The 16874-nt window shown below is 36.3% G+C and overlaps 4 protein-coding genes across 7 annotated transcripts; 3 read left to right on the top strand and 1 right to left on the bottom strand.

Annotated features, from left to right (window-relative positions):
• The first annotated feature begins 2261 nt into the window (after nt 1-2261).
• LOC125202530 (casein kinase 1-like protein 10) lies at nt 2262-6465 on the top strand. The gene is made up of 14 exons (XM_048100939.1): nt 2262-2871; nt 2969-3009; nt 3146-3215; nt 3296-3444; nt 3515-3610; nt 3774-3844; nt 4254-4315; nt 4440-4503; nt 4599-4683; nt 4768-4894; nt 4975-5048; nt 5139-5199; nt 5583-5707; nt 5804-6465. The coding sequence occupies exons 1-14, from the start codon at nt 2796-2798 to the stop codon at nt 6038-6040; spliced, it is 1338 nt and encodes a 445-aa protein (XP_047956896.1). The 5' UTR covers nt 2262-2795; the 3' UTR covers nt 6041-6465.
• An 830-nt stretch (nt 6466-7295) lies between these two features.
• LOC125201336 (protein NPGR2-like) lies at nt 7296-10894 on the top strand. Of its 4 annotated transcripts, none has more exons than XM_048099403.1 (6): nt 7296-7491; nt 8047-8330; nt 8445-8697; nt 8847-10063; nt 10144-10294; nt 10363-10894. In XM_048099403.1, the coding sequence occupies exons 2-6, from the start codon at nt 8073-8075 to the stop codon at nt 10668-10670; spliced, it is 2187 nt and encodes a 728-aa protein (XP_047955360.1). In that variant the 5' UTR covers nt 7296-7491; nt 8047-8072; the 3' UTR covers nt 10671-10894. The 4 variants fall into 4 exon arrangements, 3 of the variants coding, with proteins under 3 accessions (XP_047955360.1, XP_047955376.1, XP_047955368.1); XM_048099419.1 differs by lacking the exon at nt 7296-7491 and adding an exon at nt 7710-7725; XM_048099411.1 differs by lacking the exon at nt 7296-7491 and adding an exon at nt 7741-7843 and having other exon boundaries at nt 8045-8330.
• A 1120-nt stretch (nt 10895-12014) lies between these two features.
• LOC125209850 (GTP-binding protein At2g22870) lies at nt 12015-14263 on the top strand. Its single transcript, XM_048109430.1, has 4 exons — nt 12015-12511; nt 12602-12671; nt 13539-13701; nt 13780-14263. Exons 1-4 carry the CDS (start codon nt 12088-12090, stop codon nt 13990-13992), a joined length of 870 nt encoding a protein of 289 aa, XP_047965387.1. The 5' UTR covers nt 12015-12087; the 3' UTR covers nt 13993-14263.
• Nucleotides 14264-14640: 377 nt separating this feature from the next.
• LOC125206428 (nascent polypeptide-associated complex subunit beta-like) lies at nt 14641-16451 on the bottom strand. Its single transcript, XM_048105686.1, has 6 exons — nt 16298-16451; nt 15796-15863; nt 15497-15645; nt 15343-15399; nt 15050-15088; nt 14641-14955 (listed from the first exon to the last, which is right to left on the bottom strand). Exons 2-6 carry the CDS (start codon nt 15861-15863, stop codon nt 14789-14791), a joined length of 480 nt encoding a protein of 159 aa, XP_047961643.1. The 5' UTR covers nt 16298-16451; the 3' UTR covers nt 14641-14788.
• Between the last annotated feature and the right edge of the window lie 423 nt (nt 16452-16874).

Below are 16874 nucleotides of genomic sequence, written 5' to 3'. Positions count from 1 at the left end.
TTCTAAGCCTTATTGAAATAGGATGACATTGGTGTGGTATAGCACCGTACGGATCTAACTGAAAGACCATGAACATTTACTATTTCTTAATCAATATCCGTTAGCATTGAGCATACGGTATTGATTATGCATTACTTTAACTTATCAAATGGTGCGGATTTTTCGCAACTTAATAAGCTTGATATATTGGGTAGTGGTGATTAATATCTAGCGGTACTAGGATTGCTATTATATTGAAACATGCGCGAGGTGAGTTTCGTTTGATAATATCCTCATGAGGAGCTCGAAACAAAGTTTTATTATTCGGAACCCAGCTAGTTGAAATTTAATTATTCTATGAATAATAAATAAGTGTTTCTTGCTAAGTCTATTATTGGAATTAAGAGATATTAATTAATTGCGTCTATATCAGACAATAATTAATTAATGGACATTTCTATCTTAAGCGCGAAAATGAACGACAAACAACGGAAACCTGGATTACTTGTAATTTCGGATTTGGATGGGCAATGCAATATTATTTTTTGTAGTGGCTGCTAATAATATTCCAATATAAGTTTATATTAAATTGTGGGTTCAATTTAATTAATAAAAAACTAATTGGGAGAGGCCATATCCAAAACCTGATCCTGACTGGGCCCAATATGAACTTAATATAAATAGAAGAATAAATGAGATATAAAATACACCTATTTTTTGATAAAATTTTCGTCCACTTATCTGAACAGAAGAGGACGATTATTTTTCTCAGATTTCTTCCGTGAAATTTTTCGTCCATTGGTGTGAAAATTTTTTTGTGGTCGAGTAAGTTCGGGAATCAGTCAGAAGATTCGTGATCGAGTACTCAAGATCTTCACATCCACGATTCTTTGGAGAATCAAGAAGGTATAATTTTATTCCATAGGAAAACATATTTTAGGTTTCAATTAATTGTAAAACATGTTTTAATTCAAGTTATTAGCATGATACACGTGATAATTGCGCGAATAGAATTTATCTAAATAATCTGATAGTTTTCTCTGATTTGTTCATGCTTCCGCTATCAATCCTTTCGATTGTTTCAATGTATTACTTCTATTGGTAAACTGTAACAGCTTTTTAAACATGGCTATAAATTTTTGTTATCAGTGATCAACGCCATTATTCATTGTTTTTTTTTTTTGAATGTATATAAAATCGTAACCTTGGATATATAGCACGTTTGCATGGGTGAGAATGTGAGACATCAGAAATTTAGGTTACATACCGTCGATACCCATTAAAAGTTAAAACACAAGGTTATACAGAGAAAATCAAGCCGTTTAAATTAATAATACATGCTGAATTACTTTTTTTATATTTATATTAATTTTAAAAGGAAAATCGGTTCCTAATATGATGAACTTTGCCCAGATTTTGGTTTTTTCCGTGAACTTTCAAATTAGTACTCCTTCCGTCCCATAAAAGATGTCACACTTGTGTGATGGCACGGGATTTTAGGAGGTTTGGTTTTCTGTGTTAAATGGAGAGAGAAAATATAATTTTTATATTCACGTGAGAGAGAACTTTTTCCAAAAAGAGAAATGTGACATCTTTTGTGCGACAAACTAAAAAGGAAAGTGTGACATCTTTTGTGGGACGGAGGGAGTACCATAAATCATGAACTTTTAGATTAGTTTGGTATTTCTCCAATAATTCAAGATTTTTTTTTAAGAAATTCACTAAAATGTCTTCCTAGCGTTTGTGAAAGAGAGAAACAAGGTTTTGTGTTTTAATTTTTGTGGCGTAGCATCACAAGTGTGTGTTTCAAATTGAATTCTTTATGTATTTATTAAATTTATTTTGTTTTCTTTATTTTTAGAGTTTTATTTTGTTAAATAAAAATAGTATTGTATTTAATATTCAATATAGATATACCAACATGAAAGTTCATGATTTATAGTACTAATTTAAAAGTTCATGAAAAAAATCAAAATCTGGACAAAGTTTATGATATTAGGGACCAATTTTCCAATTTAAAAATATGGTTTGATTTACAATAGCATGACAGATGTATATTTGCATAGAAATTAGATGAATAAAACATTGAAAATTCACACAAAATGAAGAACCTTGAACACGTTATTTCCAAACATATGAAGTGTTGCCTTTTTATTCTGATTATACAATTTCCAAATTAAATTATTCGAGAACTATTGAAATGAGAAATTAAATCAATTTACTTTATAAAAAAACACCAAATATTTGAATAGTATTATTATATTCCCAGAGATTTTGTTCTCCTTCATCACCTCTGTCATTGCTCTGTAGTTCCCCTCTTCACCTTCTCTCATTCCCCACCTTCCATTTCCAATTCCCCTTTTAATAGTGCATTTCCCCTAAATTCACACACGCCACATCCCATTTCCACCCAACATTCATTGCTTCCTCCAAACTAAATCAATTTTCCGTCATCAATTTTTTCCGCCCCACCATGCAAAACGAAATTCATAGTCCCTGATGTTGACTTTCTTTATCTGATTATGTAGAAAACACTCTCTCTTTTCATGGCTTTTCTGATCCTTTTTTAACCCCTTAATTTTTTGATTTTGATTCTCATCTCACATTTTTGGAAAAGAGAATCATCTAGTGGGTGCATTTTTTGAATGAATTCCGTTGGGTTTCCTTTATCATCTAGTTTAATGGGTTTGAAATGGATCTGAACGGAATTGCACTGAAATTTGAGATTTTCTTCGTTTTGATTGTAAAGGCCTGAGATTTCTTGATTGCCTCTGTTTTTAGTTTCGTTTTTCAATTGATCATTTGGAAAATCAAGAATGGATCATGTCATTGGAGGAAAGTTTAAGCTGGGGAGGAAGATTGGTGGGGGATCTTTTGGGGAGCTTTATTTAGGTAATTTCTTAATATTTTCTTTAATAAAAATTCATTCTTTGATTGGCATTGTAAGTTTTTAACATTAACATTGTTATGTTTTGCATTTTTCTTTCAGGAACACATACACAAACTGGCGAAGAAGTTGCCGTGAAGCTGGTGAGTAATTTTTCCTTTTAAAGGAGAATTCTTTTAAATTTAGAATATGATCAATGATTTGTATTTTTAAATGTGCTTCTATTCTATAAATTTGTGAAATTTGATGTATCTTTGATCTATTTCATGTATGTTTCAGGAATCTGTTAAGACGAAACACCCGCAGCTTTATTATGAATCGAAGTTGTATATGCTTCTTCGTGGCGGAAGTGAGTTTTTCCCATGGTTAGTTCTTGGTGGTGTGATAGCTTAAAAGCAAGTTCATTAATCTGTAATTTGTTTTATGAAGCTGGTGTTCCGGAGCTTAAATGGTTTGGAGTTGAAGGAGAGTACAATGCCATGGTTATTGATCTTCTTGGGCCAAGCTTGGAAGATTTGTTTAACTATTGCAATAGGAAATTGTCACTGAAAACAGTTCTCATGCTTGCTGATCAATTGGTAAGTTTGAATCATTGCAGAAGTGTTTTTATCAGGTGTTCTTATGGTCATCACCTCGTTTTAATCGTAGATTAATAGAGTGGAGTTCATGCACTCGAGAGGTTTTCTTCACCGTGATATAAAGCCAGATAACTTTTTAATGGGCTTAGGACGCAAAGCGAATCAGGTAGTGATGGTTTTATTTTTGGTTGAATATGCATAGCTGTTTAGCTATTACTCTGTTCAAGTTAGACTGCCCATTTGAGTAAAAAAAGCTGAAGAAGCAAAGATATAATCTTGCATACCTTGAGCCTGCTGTAACTCGACGTATTGCAATACCTTTGTAACAGGTATACATTATTGACTATGGACTTGCAAAGAAATACAGAGATCTTCACACTCACCGGCACATACCATACAGGTGTTTACTACTTGATCAACATTTCTCGTTTGTCTAATTTAACTTTCCTCTCACTTGCATACAAAGCACCCCTATATGCTCATGTTGAAGAAAGAGAAATGTCAATTACTTGGTTGTACGAGTAGGATTGTTTAGAGCTTTGTAGTTGATGCTCAATTCTGCTTGTGGCGTACTTCTTAAGTAAACATCTGTCTGTTAATTTATTTTATCTTCATTATTGGCCTTCAAACAATGTCTGAAGGTTCTCCATGAATAAGGATTTTTTCGTATGGCTCTCAAGGCACTGTATTTGTAAGATAGCATAAAGAAAATAAATTTGTATTTCTTCGCCTTCTGGCTTGTAAAGTTTGGCATGTAGTGGTTGGTTCTGTAAAGATCAATGAATGGTTCCTCTCTCTCTGTTGTACAGGGAAAACAAAAATCTTACCGGTACAGCTCGTTATGCTAGTGTTAACACTCATCTTGGAATTGGTGAGTGGAGTCCACAATTACATACCATCCTGCTTTTCACTTATTTTTATTTTTGGAAGAGTACAGGAAGAAAGTTTGAGGACATCTTCGTTTTACTTAAATTCCGTCTGATTTCTTGCTACAGAGCAAAGTAGAAGGGATGATTTAGAGTCTGTTGGCTATGTCCTCATGTATTTTCTCCGGGGAAGGTTGAGAAGAACAGCTTTTGGATTTTCGATCATTCTTCTTTAGCCAGCCACCAAACACAATCCTAACTTTTTTTTGTTGAAATTTATTTTTGTAGTCTTCCCTGGCAAGGACTGAAAGCTGGCACAAAGAAGCAGAAATACGATAGAATCAGTGAGAAGAAGTTGCATACACCGATGGAAGTATGGCACCTTGTTAAACCTGGTTAACTCTATCGCTTTTGTCCTAAAAGTGAATTTATCTGATTATGTGTATTTTTTTGGCAGGTGCTTTGTAAATCTTACCCATCTGAGTTTCTCTCATATTTTCATTATTGTCGATCATTGAGATTTGAAGACAAGCCTGATTATGCATACCTAAAAAAAAATTTCCGAGACCTATTTCTTCGAGAAGGTAATATGACCTTTATGCTCTGGGGATTGAATATTATCTGCTGTTAAGATTCTCTGTTGATGACTATACTAATGGAGCAGGTTATCAGTTTGATTATGTGTTTGACTGGACCATATTGAAATACCCACAAATCGGATCCAGCTCTCGATCACGAGTAAGTATTCTCTACGACATTTTTTCCTGCAAGAAGCTAATTTACAGCGATAGTAGCTCGAATTCTTAAATGATGTCTTTCTGTCTGCAGCCAACCGGAAGACCACCTACAAATGCTGGACCATCTTCAGAAAGAGTGGAAAGGACACCAGGTCTGTAAGGGCTTTCGATCACCTCATGTTTCGTGACGTGCCTTAATTAAAACTATTGGCCTAATACAAATACTCAATTAGTTGAAAAAAGAAAATCGAGTCTTGTGCTCATAGACCCTGAAATTGCTTAGTCCATAGGCCTAACACATGGACAGATCCTTCCCATGCCCATGACAATTAAACGAAACCCGTCTTATTGAAGCGTCTCAGAAGTCGTGTCTAAATTACAGTTGGCCGAAAGGCTGTGCATTGTTTGGCAATCAATCCTAAAATAGTTGCTGATTATAGCCCAACACACATCACGAACATAGCTAGATGTTTGAATTGAAATCAACGTGATCATGCTCCTTGGCTGATGAATAGCTTCCTAAAATTGATGATAGTGAAACAAGAAGTTCGAGAGAGACTTTCTGGTGCTGTTGAGGCATTCTCCAGAAGAAACGGCGCTAGTCATGGAGATCACGCAAGGCACAAATCTTCAGACGATGTTCCATCATCTAAAGAAGTGGTAGGCACAAATAATCCATGAAAATTATCCAGCTCATTTATCTCTTTCCATCTGTTTTCGTTTTATTTAACGATCTATTGTTGATCCCTCACTCAGCAAGCTGATACTGAAAAAGGGCGAATATCCCGGCCTAGCACCTCAAAGAGGGCAGTGGCATCAAGCGGCCGACCCAGCACTTCTGGCGGCCGCCTGACCACCACTCAAAGACAACAGCCTGGATTAGAGTCCAAAACGTCCTCCTTCACCCGACCTGGTGCTACAAGAGGAGGCGGTCGAGATGAAACTCTCAGAAGCTTCGAGCTGTTGACAATTGGCACAGGGAAAAGGAAATAGTGGAAACGTCGTAGCTCTACACAGTTTTGTTCGGAGACCAAGAACGCGGGATGGAGGCTATCGGCCGTCTTAGCCTATCACACATGTTCATGGCTTGGGATCCCAAATCCCATTTGCAGTGCATTGCTGGGCAGAACAGTAAAAGTCATCGATATATTCCATGTCCATCTCTCTCTCTCTCTCTCTCTCTCTCTCTCTCTCTCATACCTTTATTTCTTTATTTGTTTAGTCATATACATATTGCTATGTAACACATCTAGATGACTATATATTTTGACATGGGAATTATTTATATATGTAACATTCACTTCATTCATTTTAGTGGCTAAGAAAAAAAATTGCAACAAATGTGTAAAGACCAGTCTGTTATTTTGCATTAATGTTACACTGCTTCAGTGAAGGATTGTAATTTTTGTGAATGGAGATGTGTTTGCCGGTTTCATTTTATTTTTTAAAAAATTTGAAATTTTAAAAGATGACGTTTGAATTATTGCTCGAATTCAAATGCTATGTCAATTTTGGATTGCAAATATATTTACAGAATATACAAGTTGACTCACTGTAAATTTGAAAAACAAATTCAAGTTGTTTTAATTATTGCTATACATGTCAAAATCAAAGACATGATTTAATTACTATAGAACAAGTCATTCCTATCAAATTTTTATCTTTACTGGCCTTTATTTTGATACGGCAGACAAATATTTTGTATCTAATCATCCTTAAAATTCTGTTAAATTTTATTTATTTTATACTTTATCTGCCTCATTCAAGATGTCAATTTTTTTAAAAAAATTGTTCCTAATATGATGTCTTATTTTAAATTTAATAAAAAAATTATATGTGAAGAAAATGGACTATATATATGGTAAATGTGATAAATAAATTAATATAAAAAATAATATATCATGAGATATTGTTTATTAACGAAAATATATTAATTTTTGTGAACCTATCAAATGACAAGCAAATTATGTTTTTAGGAGCTGAAGGAATAGTAGTAGTACTTAGTTAATTATTAATGAATTTTAGTTGAAATAAAGAAATCATATCCATCCACGCCTGAAATTCATGTCCTTCGTCTTCACTAGTTGAAGCACGAAATACTAAATAAAATAATCTTTAGGAATTAAATGCTCCACTGCCCTGAAAGGGAAGATTCAGTTTGTTCTGATATTATATTTAATGTTCTTAGGTACTCCCACCTATAACATTTCCTCCTCTGACTTTTGAACCACTTTTCTTGGACATTTGACACACTTCAAAACAAGCCTCCAATTAAAAAATAAAATAAAACAACAAAAAAGTAGCTCAGCTTTGGATTCTTGGTTAATTTTATCCTGTAAAACCAAGAAAGCTCTTTTATTGCTGGAGAGGAAAAAAAAAATGAGTGCAATGGATTTTACATGTTGTGGGCTCTGCCTCTGCCCATGCCTTTCACCAAGCCAAAGGTCCTTCCTTTTTTAGTGATTTCTGCTTTCATTTAAATAATGTTTGTGTGTTTGTCTGCATTTTCACAAAGGGTTTAAACTGCTTCTTGTGTTCACACTGGAGGATATGATATGATGGGTGTTTCCTATTTCTTCACCCCTTTTTATCTGTCAAAAGTTGCATTTTTTGACTTTATTTTTGTGGGTTTTTGTCTGGTGCTAAATCTACCTGGATGTTTGGTGAATTTTGCCCGTGTAAAATCCTTTCACCTCCCCTTTCTTCTTGGATGCTTTTGCTGTCTATTTTGGAGTGAATTTGTGGCTTTATTAGCTGGATTCTGGAAAATTATGTTTCAGTAGTCAACCATCAAAAAGCTTGCTTGATTATGCAAACATGTTTAGTGATGCATTTCTTGTTTTGGGCATTCTTGGTTAGAGTGTTTGGTAAAGTTTATGTGTGAGAAAGGATAACTTTTTTATTGGCTGTTTTCATGAGAAATTTGGATGAATGCTTGGCAATGGCATGTTTGAAGTGACTCATTTATTGTTGGTGTTATTAACATGCTTTTTGATTAGGAATGATTTAATTTTGGTGAGAAGGGATGAGCATTAAGTACTGGCTTTACAAGCAAAAGAATCAGTTGCGTTTGAAATTGGGGAAGATGATGAAATGCATTTGCTCCAGCGAGCAAGTACAAGCGGATGAAGGCATCCCTGCTTCATCGGAGTCACTGGCAACTCGGGACTATTCAGCCAGTGGATTCTCTTCGCGAGCTGGGGATGCTGACACGAGAGCTGACACTAGTAACATAGAAGAGGCGGAGTCATCTCTCCGTGAGAGTGGCTTCTTGAATTATGAGGTTCGTGACTGTAGCTTTGCTGCTTATACATAAGATGTCTTGATTTCGAGAAGAATAATTGTTGGAGTGTGCGTTTACATATCCGAACTGAATGTTTATGTTCCTAACTTGTAGGAAGCGAGAGCTTTGTTGGGACGGCTTGAGTATCAAAAGGGAAATGTTGAAGCTGCACTTACTGTTTTTGAAGGGATTGATGTTGCTGCTGTAATTCCTAGAATAAAGGCCACTATAGTTAGAAGATGTGAGCTTCCGAGACGCCATTCTCAAAGCAACGGTACTCCACCGATGTCTATGCACGCTGTAAGTTTGCTTGTCGAAGCAATTTTCCTCAAAGCCAAATCACTCCAGGTTCTTGGAAGGTACAAAGGTAGTATTTGTTTGAGATTTTTCACTCATCTTTTTATCGTGTTTATGTTTGTGCGCGTATATATGAACGCAATTTGTGAACGGAGCAAACGTTGATGTGTCTGTTTCGTAAGTTGAAGTGTGCATTTTCTGTTTCGTTTGCTTCTGCAGAAGCCGCTCAAACGTGCAGTGCAATATTAGACACTTTCGAATCTGCAATACCGGAAGGCTTGCCAGAAAAGTTTGCTTCCGACTGCAAATTGCTGGAAACGTTAAACAAGGCTGTGGAGTTACTTCCTGAGCTGTGGAAGCTCGCGTTCGGCCCCCAAGAAGCAATATTATCCTACAGAAGAGCCCTACTCTATCAGTGGGATCTCGATGTGGAAACCAGAACGAGGATAGAAAAGGATTTTGCCGTGTTTCTTCTTTACAGTGGTCACGATGCAAGTGCTCCAAATCTTCGTTCACAGATGGATGACTCTTACATACCGAGAAACAATGTTGAAGAAGCTGTTCTCTTGCTACTATTGATCCTCAAAAAGATTTTTCTGAAGAGAGTCGGATGGGACCCTTCGATCATATATCACCTTGGTTTCGCCTTGTCAATAGCAGGCGAATGCAGGTCGCTCGCCTGCCAAATCGAAGATTTGCATCCAGGGTTCATCGAAAGAAGAGAAAAGTACACTTCTCTAGCCCTTTGCTACCATGCAGAAGGCGATGATTCAATCGCCCTAAATTTGTTACGAAACCTTTTGAATAACAGAGAGAATCGTTTTAGTTGTGAATTCGAACTGCTGTTGGCTTCGAAGATTTGCACAGAGAACTCCAGTTTCCTCGAAGAAGGTATGCAGTATATCCGTAAACTGCTCGTTGCATCTGAAAAGTGTCACGAGAGAGCTAGTGTTGCAAATCACTTGTTAGGCCTCTCTCTTTCCGCCCAATCTAGAGGCTCGGGGTCGGATTCCCAGAGGATCTCGCTGCAATCAGAGGCGCTGGAGGCGCTTGAAACGGCTCAAAAGATGACGAGAGGGACGAACCCCAACGTCCTTCTCTCTCTCAGTCTCGAAAATGCTGAGCAGAGAAAACTGGATGCTGCTCTCTATTACACGAAGCAGTTGCTGGCACTCGAAGGTGGCTCGAATATCAAGTGCTGGATTCTCCTTGTTCGGATTTTGTCTGCTCAGAAACGATACGTAGATGCAGAGATCATGCTCGATGCTGCTCTGGACGAAGCAGGAAAGTGGGACCACGCAGGACTGCTGCGAACCAAGGCTAAACTGCAAATCGTGCAAGGCCATTTGACTGATGCGGTTGAAACGTATACGAAACTCCTTGCTGTTCTTCAAGTGCAGAGAAAGAGCTTCCAAGTCCACAAGCTGCTCTTACAAGTACGTGTTTCGTTTCGTTTTGATGCTATACATAAACGCAGGGGAAGAACGTCTAGATTGTAATCCACTTCTGTTCACAGGACAGGCAGAGCATCGCGAGCTTAGAACTGGAGACGTGGCACGACCTTGCAAATGTCTACGCCAGTTTATCTCAGTGGCGAGACGCTGAGATATGTCTCTCGAAATCTGAAGCCATCAATCCTCATTCGGCCTCAAGATTACATTCTGCAGGTAGGTAGATCACGGCTTATTCTCGAGTTTACACAACGAGAGACGCTGATGTTGTGATTGGTTTACAGGTTTACTCTACGAGGCGAAAGGCATGCAGAAGGAGGCTCTGAAGTCGTTCGAGAAGGCACTAGACATCGACCCTAATCACATCCCGAGCTTGATATCCACCGCGGTTATCGTGAGACAGCTCAGCGAGCAGTCCGTGGCTGTGGCAAAAAGCTTCCTCACTGATGCTTTGCAGCTCGACAGAAGCAACCATACAGCATGGTACAATCTCGGCCTCATCTACAAGAGCGAAAGCAGCGCCACGGCTCTGGAGTGCTTCGAGGCTGCAGCCATGCTCCAGGAATCCGAACCGATCGAACCTTTCAGATGATGGTAGGAGGGCAAAGAGAGCAATGGATATGTATGTTGATGTATAGATAGATGAGGTAAACTTTTGTTGATTATGTATGAACAAGTCCTTTGAAGAGAAAACACTGGTTGTATGATGTTAGATTGTGTTGTAGCTTGAGAAAAAAATCATCCAAAGTTATCATTAATTAGATTTCATGAACTTTCACTCCAATTCAATCTTCAGCAAGATTGTGTTTTTCATTAGAGTTTTCTAGCTGTGCCCATTTACAAGATTGAGCCTAGTTTTTTTTATAGCTATATTCTTTCGGTTCCCACTTAAATTGGAGTACATTATTGTTTTATGAGTTAGTGAAAAAATAATTAAATAAGATAAAGAATAAATTAGTAAAATCATGTCAGGAAATGTGTCAATCAATATATTTGAGATATTTCAGAAAAATAGAATCACTTTAATTGAGATGAACGGAATACATTGTAAAAAATGAGCTGCAAAAAAATTACTGAATAAAGTAATTATAATATGTGTACTTATTTTGAGTTGATAAATAGGACCTATTTTTGAGCTTACTGAATAAAGTAATTATAATATGTGTACTTTTAAAAAGTTAATGCATATTTTAGGATAAATAAATGCACAGCTCGCATAAAATATTTCTCCTTTATTTTATAGGGATATTGACACCTAATATCATGAAACTTTCAAAAAGTTCAAATTTTACCAACAAACTTTGAAATTGACAAATAATATCACGAACTTTACCCGAGTTTGTTATTTCTCACTAATAAAAAAAGTTCCGGCAAATAATATCATGATACAAATTTTTTCGTGATTTCATGACAACAATTTTGAGAGTTTTAAGATTTTCAATCTTTGAGAATATGTTTTCTTGAAGCAGATCCTTCGAATTTGTTCTTCAATCTATTAATATAGTCAGAATTTTTTTATTGGTGGAAAAACCCAACTTTTTGAAAATTTCATGACCATTATATTACGCGTCAATATCCCTATTTTATGTTAATATAAAAAGTTTCATTCTAAATAGTCCCGCTACTTTTGCTTGGATGCAATTAACTTATACTACTAGCAGTTTATGTGAAAGTACAAAATATTTCTATCATTACTATTTCATTTTTTATCATTACTTTATAATATTAGTAAAAAAAATCATTATTATTTCATGTTATTAGTAAAAAAAATCATTAATATTTCATGTTTCTAAAACAGAGATGAAATATTTATATTATTTATGCAAATTTTATGAAATAAAAGTTAAACATTTTGTATTAATAGTTTAATTACCCCCATATTTTAAGAGAAAATATTTTTTATTATCAAATTATATCAGTTTTTTTTATCTTCTTGTCTGTTATTCTCTTCCTCAGTCGATTCTTCTTCTTCGAATTAGTTTGGAATTTGGCAAAGTCTCGCCGCCAAAATGCTACTGCAACTACGGCACCGTTTGCTGAGCCCCAATTTCCCATCCCCCCGCACCTTCCCATCTCCCAAAACCCTTCCAATTTCCCTCTCCCTCCGCGCCTCCATTTCCCAGAACACAAACCCCCAATCCTCCCAATCCGCCGCCTTCGCGCGCACCGTCCTATTCATACCCCCCGGAGTGGAGCCGGACGAAATCACAGAGGAAAAAGTCCTCCCTGGCTCCAACATCGTGCTGGGGCCCTACGCCGGCGACGCCAAAATCAAGCAGGTCGATTTCGTCAAGAGCAGCAATCGCCCCAAGGATTGCCCTAGAGATGAGCGGCCTGAGTTCGCAATGCTCGGCCGCTCCAACGTCGGAAAGTCTTCGCTTATTAACTCGCTGGTTCGGAAGAAGGAAGTCGCGCTCACTTCTAAGAAGCCAGGTTTGTGAATTTTTATTTTTATTTTTATTTTTATTTTTTTTTGTGTTATTGGGGGTAAATTGTTGATTTTGGTGTGGGTGGATTTTGCAGGGAAGACTCAGTTGATTAATCATTTCTTGGTGAATAAGAGCTGGTACATTGTGGATTTGCCTGGATACGGGTGAGCTCTTCGTTGAATTTCGATGTCGGGGAATGTAGGGTTAGCTGGGAGTTTGTTTGTTCTATTGTTCAATGTTTGCAGTGAATATTTCTGTGAGTAGTTGAAAAGTTAGTGGGAATTAAGTTAGATCCTCTTGCTCACAATCCGAGTTTTAATGGTGTATTGGAGATCAGAGTTATAAGCAGGGTTGTTGGATGAGAAGGTCATCTTGAGGAACATATTAGTTTTCGGGATTCTATGTAGATGAAAGTATGAAATGAATTCTCTTGCTCGCAATCCGAGTTTCAATAGTGTATTTGACATTAGAGTTTTAAGCAAGTGATTTTGAAGAACATATTGGTTTTAGGGATTCTATATAGATGAATGAATTCCCTTGCTTGCAATCTGAGTTTTAATATCTTATTAGTTTTAGGGATTCTATATAGATGAAGTTGTTGACTTGTTGCCTGTTGGGTACAAGGGATTGCTCTATGTTGCGGCAAGCAGCACGGTTTCCCTGTGATATATTTGTATCTTAATGGTAGAGCAGTTTAGCTGATTAAGTTTTCGGAGTTGTGAATGCAACTTTTTCTGAAAGTAAGATGCCTGGGCCAAGATTTTGCTAATGATCCTTGATGCCAATATGGAGTACTTGTTTTGAGGTTGTTGTGTTTGGTACTGAATGTTGTACGCTTTACCATGATATGGATTGTTTCCTAGAAACTTACATATGCATGTAAATTTGTCTGGTATATACATCATTCGGTTTTCATTGATGTGTATGATGATTTAGCTAGAATAACAGTGTTACAATTCAAGCACATCGTGTGATGACTATTGTTTAGAGTTTAGGCCTTCAACCTAAGTGTCATCTTATTTCACCTGCAGATTTGCTAATGCCCCGGAGTCTGCTAGAATGGATTGGTCATCTTTTACCAAAGGTTACTTTTTGAATCGTGATACCCTGGTCTCCGTTCTCCTTCTGGTTGATGCTAGCGTTCCGCCTCAGAAAATTGATCTTGATTGTGCAAACTGGCTCGGACGAAACAATGTATGTAGTTTTGACAGTGAATTATGCTCTCCTATAATTTCAAAGAGCTAAAACTGTCTGTTGGTGTGTCGTTTATAGATACCTATGACTTTCGTTTTCACAAAGTGTGACAAAGCAAAAGGAGGCAAAGCTAAAAGGCCTGATGAGAATATTAGAGATTTTCAACAGCTGATCAGAGAAAGCTATCGGCAACACCCTCCATGGATTATGACGAGCAGCGTGACAGGGTTAGGCAGAGACGAGCTTCTTCTGCACATGTCACAGCTCAGAAACTATTGGGATCAGGAGTAGTGTGTATGTACAACTGCAGAAACATCACCAAAGTTAAGAAAAAAGGTATTGCGACCTGCCAATTTTGGTCTCTACTCAAATCTTATGTCGTTGTAAATTGTTATGCCCCTCTTTTGAACTTCCCAAAGCTGGTAAACTAGTTCACTGTAGCTCAGTAGAATATGTTGTGCTTTTGATCTCAGCAGTTTTTCTATCCTGTACATGTTCTAGAGGCTTTGTCTTTGGGTTTGGGCAGTTAGCTGCTTCATAATAGAATAGATGTTTCTTACCACCGGTATAGCCTGCTTTTCATTACCAAAAAAAATGGAAGCTTGCTTTGTTTTACTTATTTATTTGAAGTTATTGAGAATATGAACAAATTGAGCTTTATTTTTTATGCAATTTGTGAAATAAAGAAAATTAATACTAATACTTTTAAGGTATTACAATAATAGTAATGGAGCAATAAAAATGAAGTGGATTGAATGGAGCAACATAACATTTACATTTCTCTTAATTTAAACTCAATCTTAAAATAAGTAATAAAAACTTCAATTAAGTATTGTGAGAGGGTATTTTGACGAGGTAATAAAACTTCAATGTTCCACATTCTTGGTTTAAAGAGGGTATTTTTGACGATAAGAAATGATATAAAGTTAATAGAAAGGCTTCTGCAAAGAGTCTCATTTACTTCTACTGCAAAATATAAAGCCAATCACCGAAGTGAAAGCAGTTGAGGAGTTATTAATCGTTGACATAGAGACAAAGGAAACAAGGAAAATATAAAGCAACAATTCAAAACTGGAAAACATAATCCTTAGGAGGTCTGGGTCTGTCCCTCCTCCGCAGCAGCTTCAAACGTCTCACCAGCTACGAGTTCTGGTACATCGTCATCATCATCTTCTGCTGCACCAGAACCAGAACCCGGTGCCTGCTTCTGGAATTGTTCTGCTAACTTTTTCAAATTCTCCAAGTTATCCGGACCTGAGAATTATGTAAATTAAGTTGTTTTCAGTAGAGTTTTTGGAAAAAAAACGGATATCATAAGGTGGCAAAAGAAAGGAAAAACTACACTTACCCAACTGGTTGATAATTTGAGGAAGAATGTCTTGCAATTCTGAAAGAACCATAAAAGAATTACAATGAGTCCAGCTCCTTATATACTTCAGATTAGTAGACAAATGTTGAACGAAGCAAGCTTTCGTCGAGATAACAAATATTTTGAGTTGAATTATAAGCATCACGAAAGAAAATGAGATGATCAACAGAAAGAGGTCCGTGATCAAGTGATGTTTAAACCTTAATTTCAATTTTCAGTTCAACCTTATCAGCTATAAAAAGTAGGTTTCGAGTAAACAGAGATAAACATACTCTTGTTCTGAGGAGTGCCGCTAACAACCCAGGTGTTGGCTGCAACAGATGCTTGCACTGAAAAAAACCAAAAAAAAATACAACAAAAGTTATAAAGATGAGAACTTAGAAGGCGGGAGGATTGGACAAAAACTTAAATGCCAGTAGCTCTCACCCTTTGGGTTAACAAACTGTATAACCACATCTTCCTTGAAAATATTAACTTCCTCGATTGCAGGTATGGCATTCACTCCAATTCTCTTTAACGTACTTTGAAGTCTCTTGTCATCGGTGGTGGTCGTCTTGTGTACAGCCTTCTTCTTTCTGCAACCCAACAAAAGCACTTCCATTAGAAACACAAACAGAAACAAAGCAAAGTTGGAAAGATAACAGATGTTACTCTTCTGCAACCCATAGTTCTGTCTCGACAACATACATTAGTCTAAACTGTAAACAAAACTTTCAAGAACAAACCTTCTCATTGTACCCTTCCCACCAGTTCTGACCGAACCGGCCATCTTCATTAATTTTTCGACATTCATCTGCAGCATAGAGAGTCGACGAAAACGATTACTACAACATACCAACACAAAATCGCCAAAGCAAATTCATCCAAAGGCCTCTAATTTCGACAGCAATTCAGCATAAACCAAAAACTATGTGCAAAACTAACCATTAGAACAATAAATTCCAAATCTTTCAGCTAAACAATAGCATCTCTATCACAATTAAAAAAATTTCAAAAGAAGATACAAATCATGCCAAAAAATTTCTAATTCAGCTGGAAATGAAATAAATCGCTCAGCACCAACAGTGAGGATAACGAATATGAGGATTTCCGATTAAGAAGGCATAAGCAGGGTTCAAAAGTAGAAAACCCACAACAGATTTACAAAAAAAAAAGCTAAATCAAAAGCATAAACTGAAATCCAGATGCCAGAAATGGGTAAGAATCCGAAGAATGAAGAGAAATTACCTCTGTGAAAATGTGAAGAAGCAGAGAGAGGAGTGAGGGACGGAGAGGATAACAAAATGAAACCCTAGCGCCAACTTCAATTAGGGGCTGCTTTCCACAACCCGCTTTCTATATGTATACAAAATTATGCAAGTACTGTGTCGCGCTTCATTTCTCTAAATTAATTTGCGTCAATATAATTGAGACAGTTAATTAATTACACAATTTATACGAAATGTTTTATTTTTATTTTTATTTTTATTTTATATTGTTATAAATTGTAAGTTTATATACATTCTATAAAAAATATATCCGCATTTCAATTTAATATACTCTGTTTTATATTTTTAAATGTTGTTAATTCTTTGTTCGTTACGTATAAAATATTAAATAATGATCAAATTTTTTGTACCACATGAAATAATGATGAATCATTTCGTACTCCATATATAAAAAGAGCTAACAATATCTAGACACAGTGACCTAAAATAAAACACAAATAAATCCTTTTGTATAAATTTCAAATTTTTATTATCAACATGAAACTATTGGATATCTAGTGCGAATCTATTAATTGAAAATCATTTACAAAATCCAA

This window comes from Salvia hispanica, chromosome 1 (assembly GCF_023119035.1).
Source record: "Salvia hispanica cultivar TCC Black 2014 chromosome 1, UniMelb_Shisp_WGS_1.0, whole genome shotgun sequence".
Classification (NCBI taxonomy): Eukaryota; Viridiplantae; Streptophyta; class Magnoliopsida; order Lamiales; family Lamiaceae; genus Salvia; species Salvia hispanica.
Note: the sequence above shows the minus strand (reverse complement) of the source record. Positions and strands in the feature narration are given on the sequence as shown.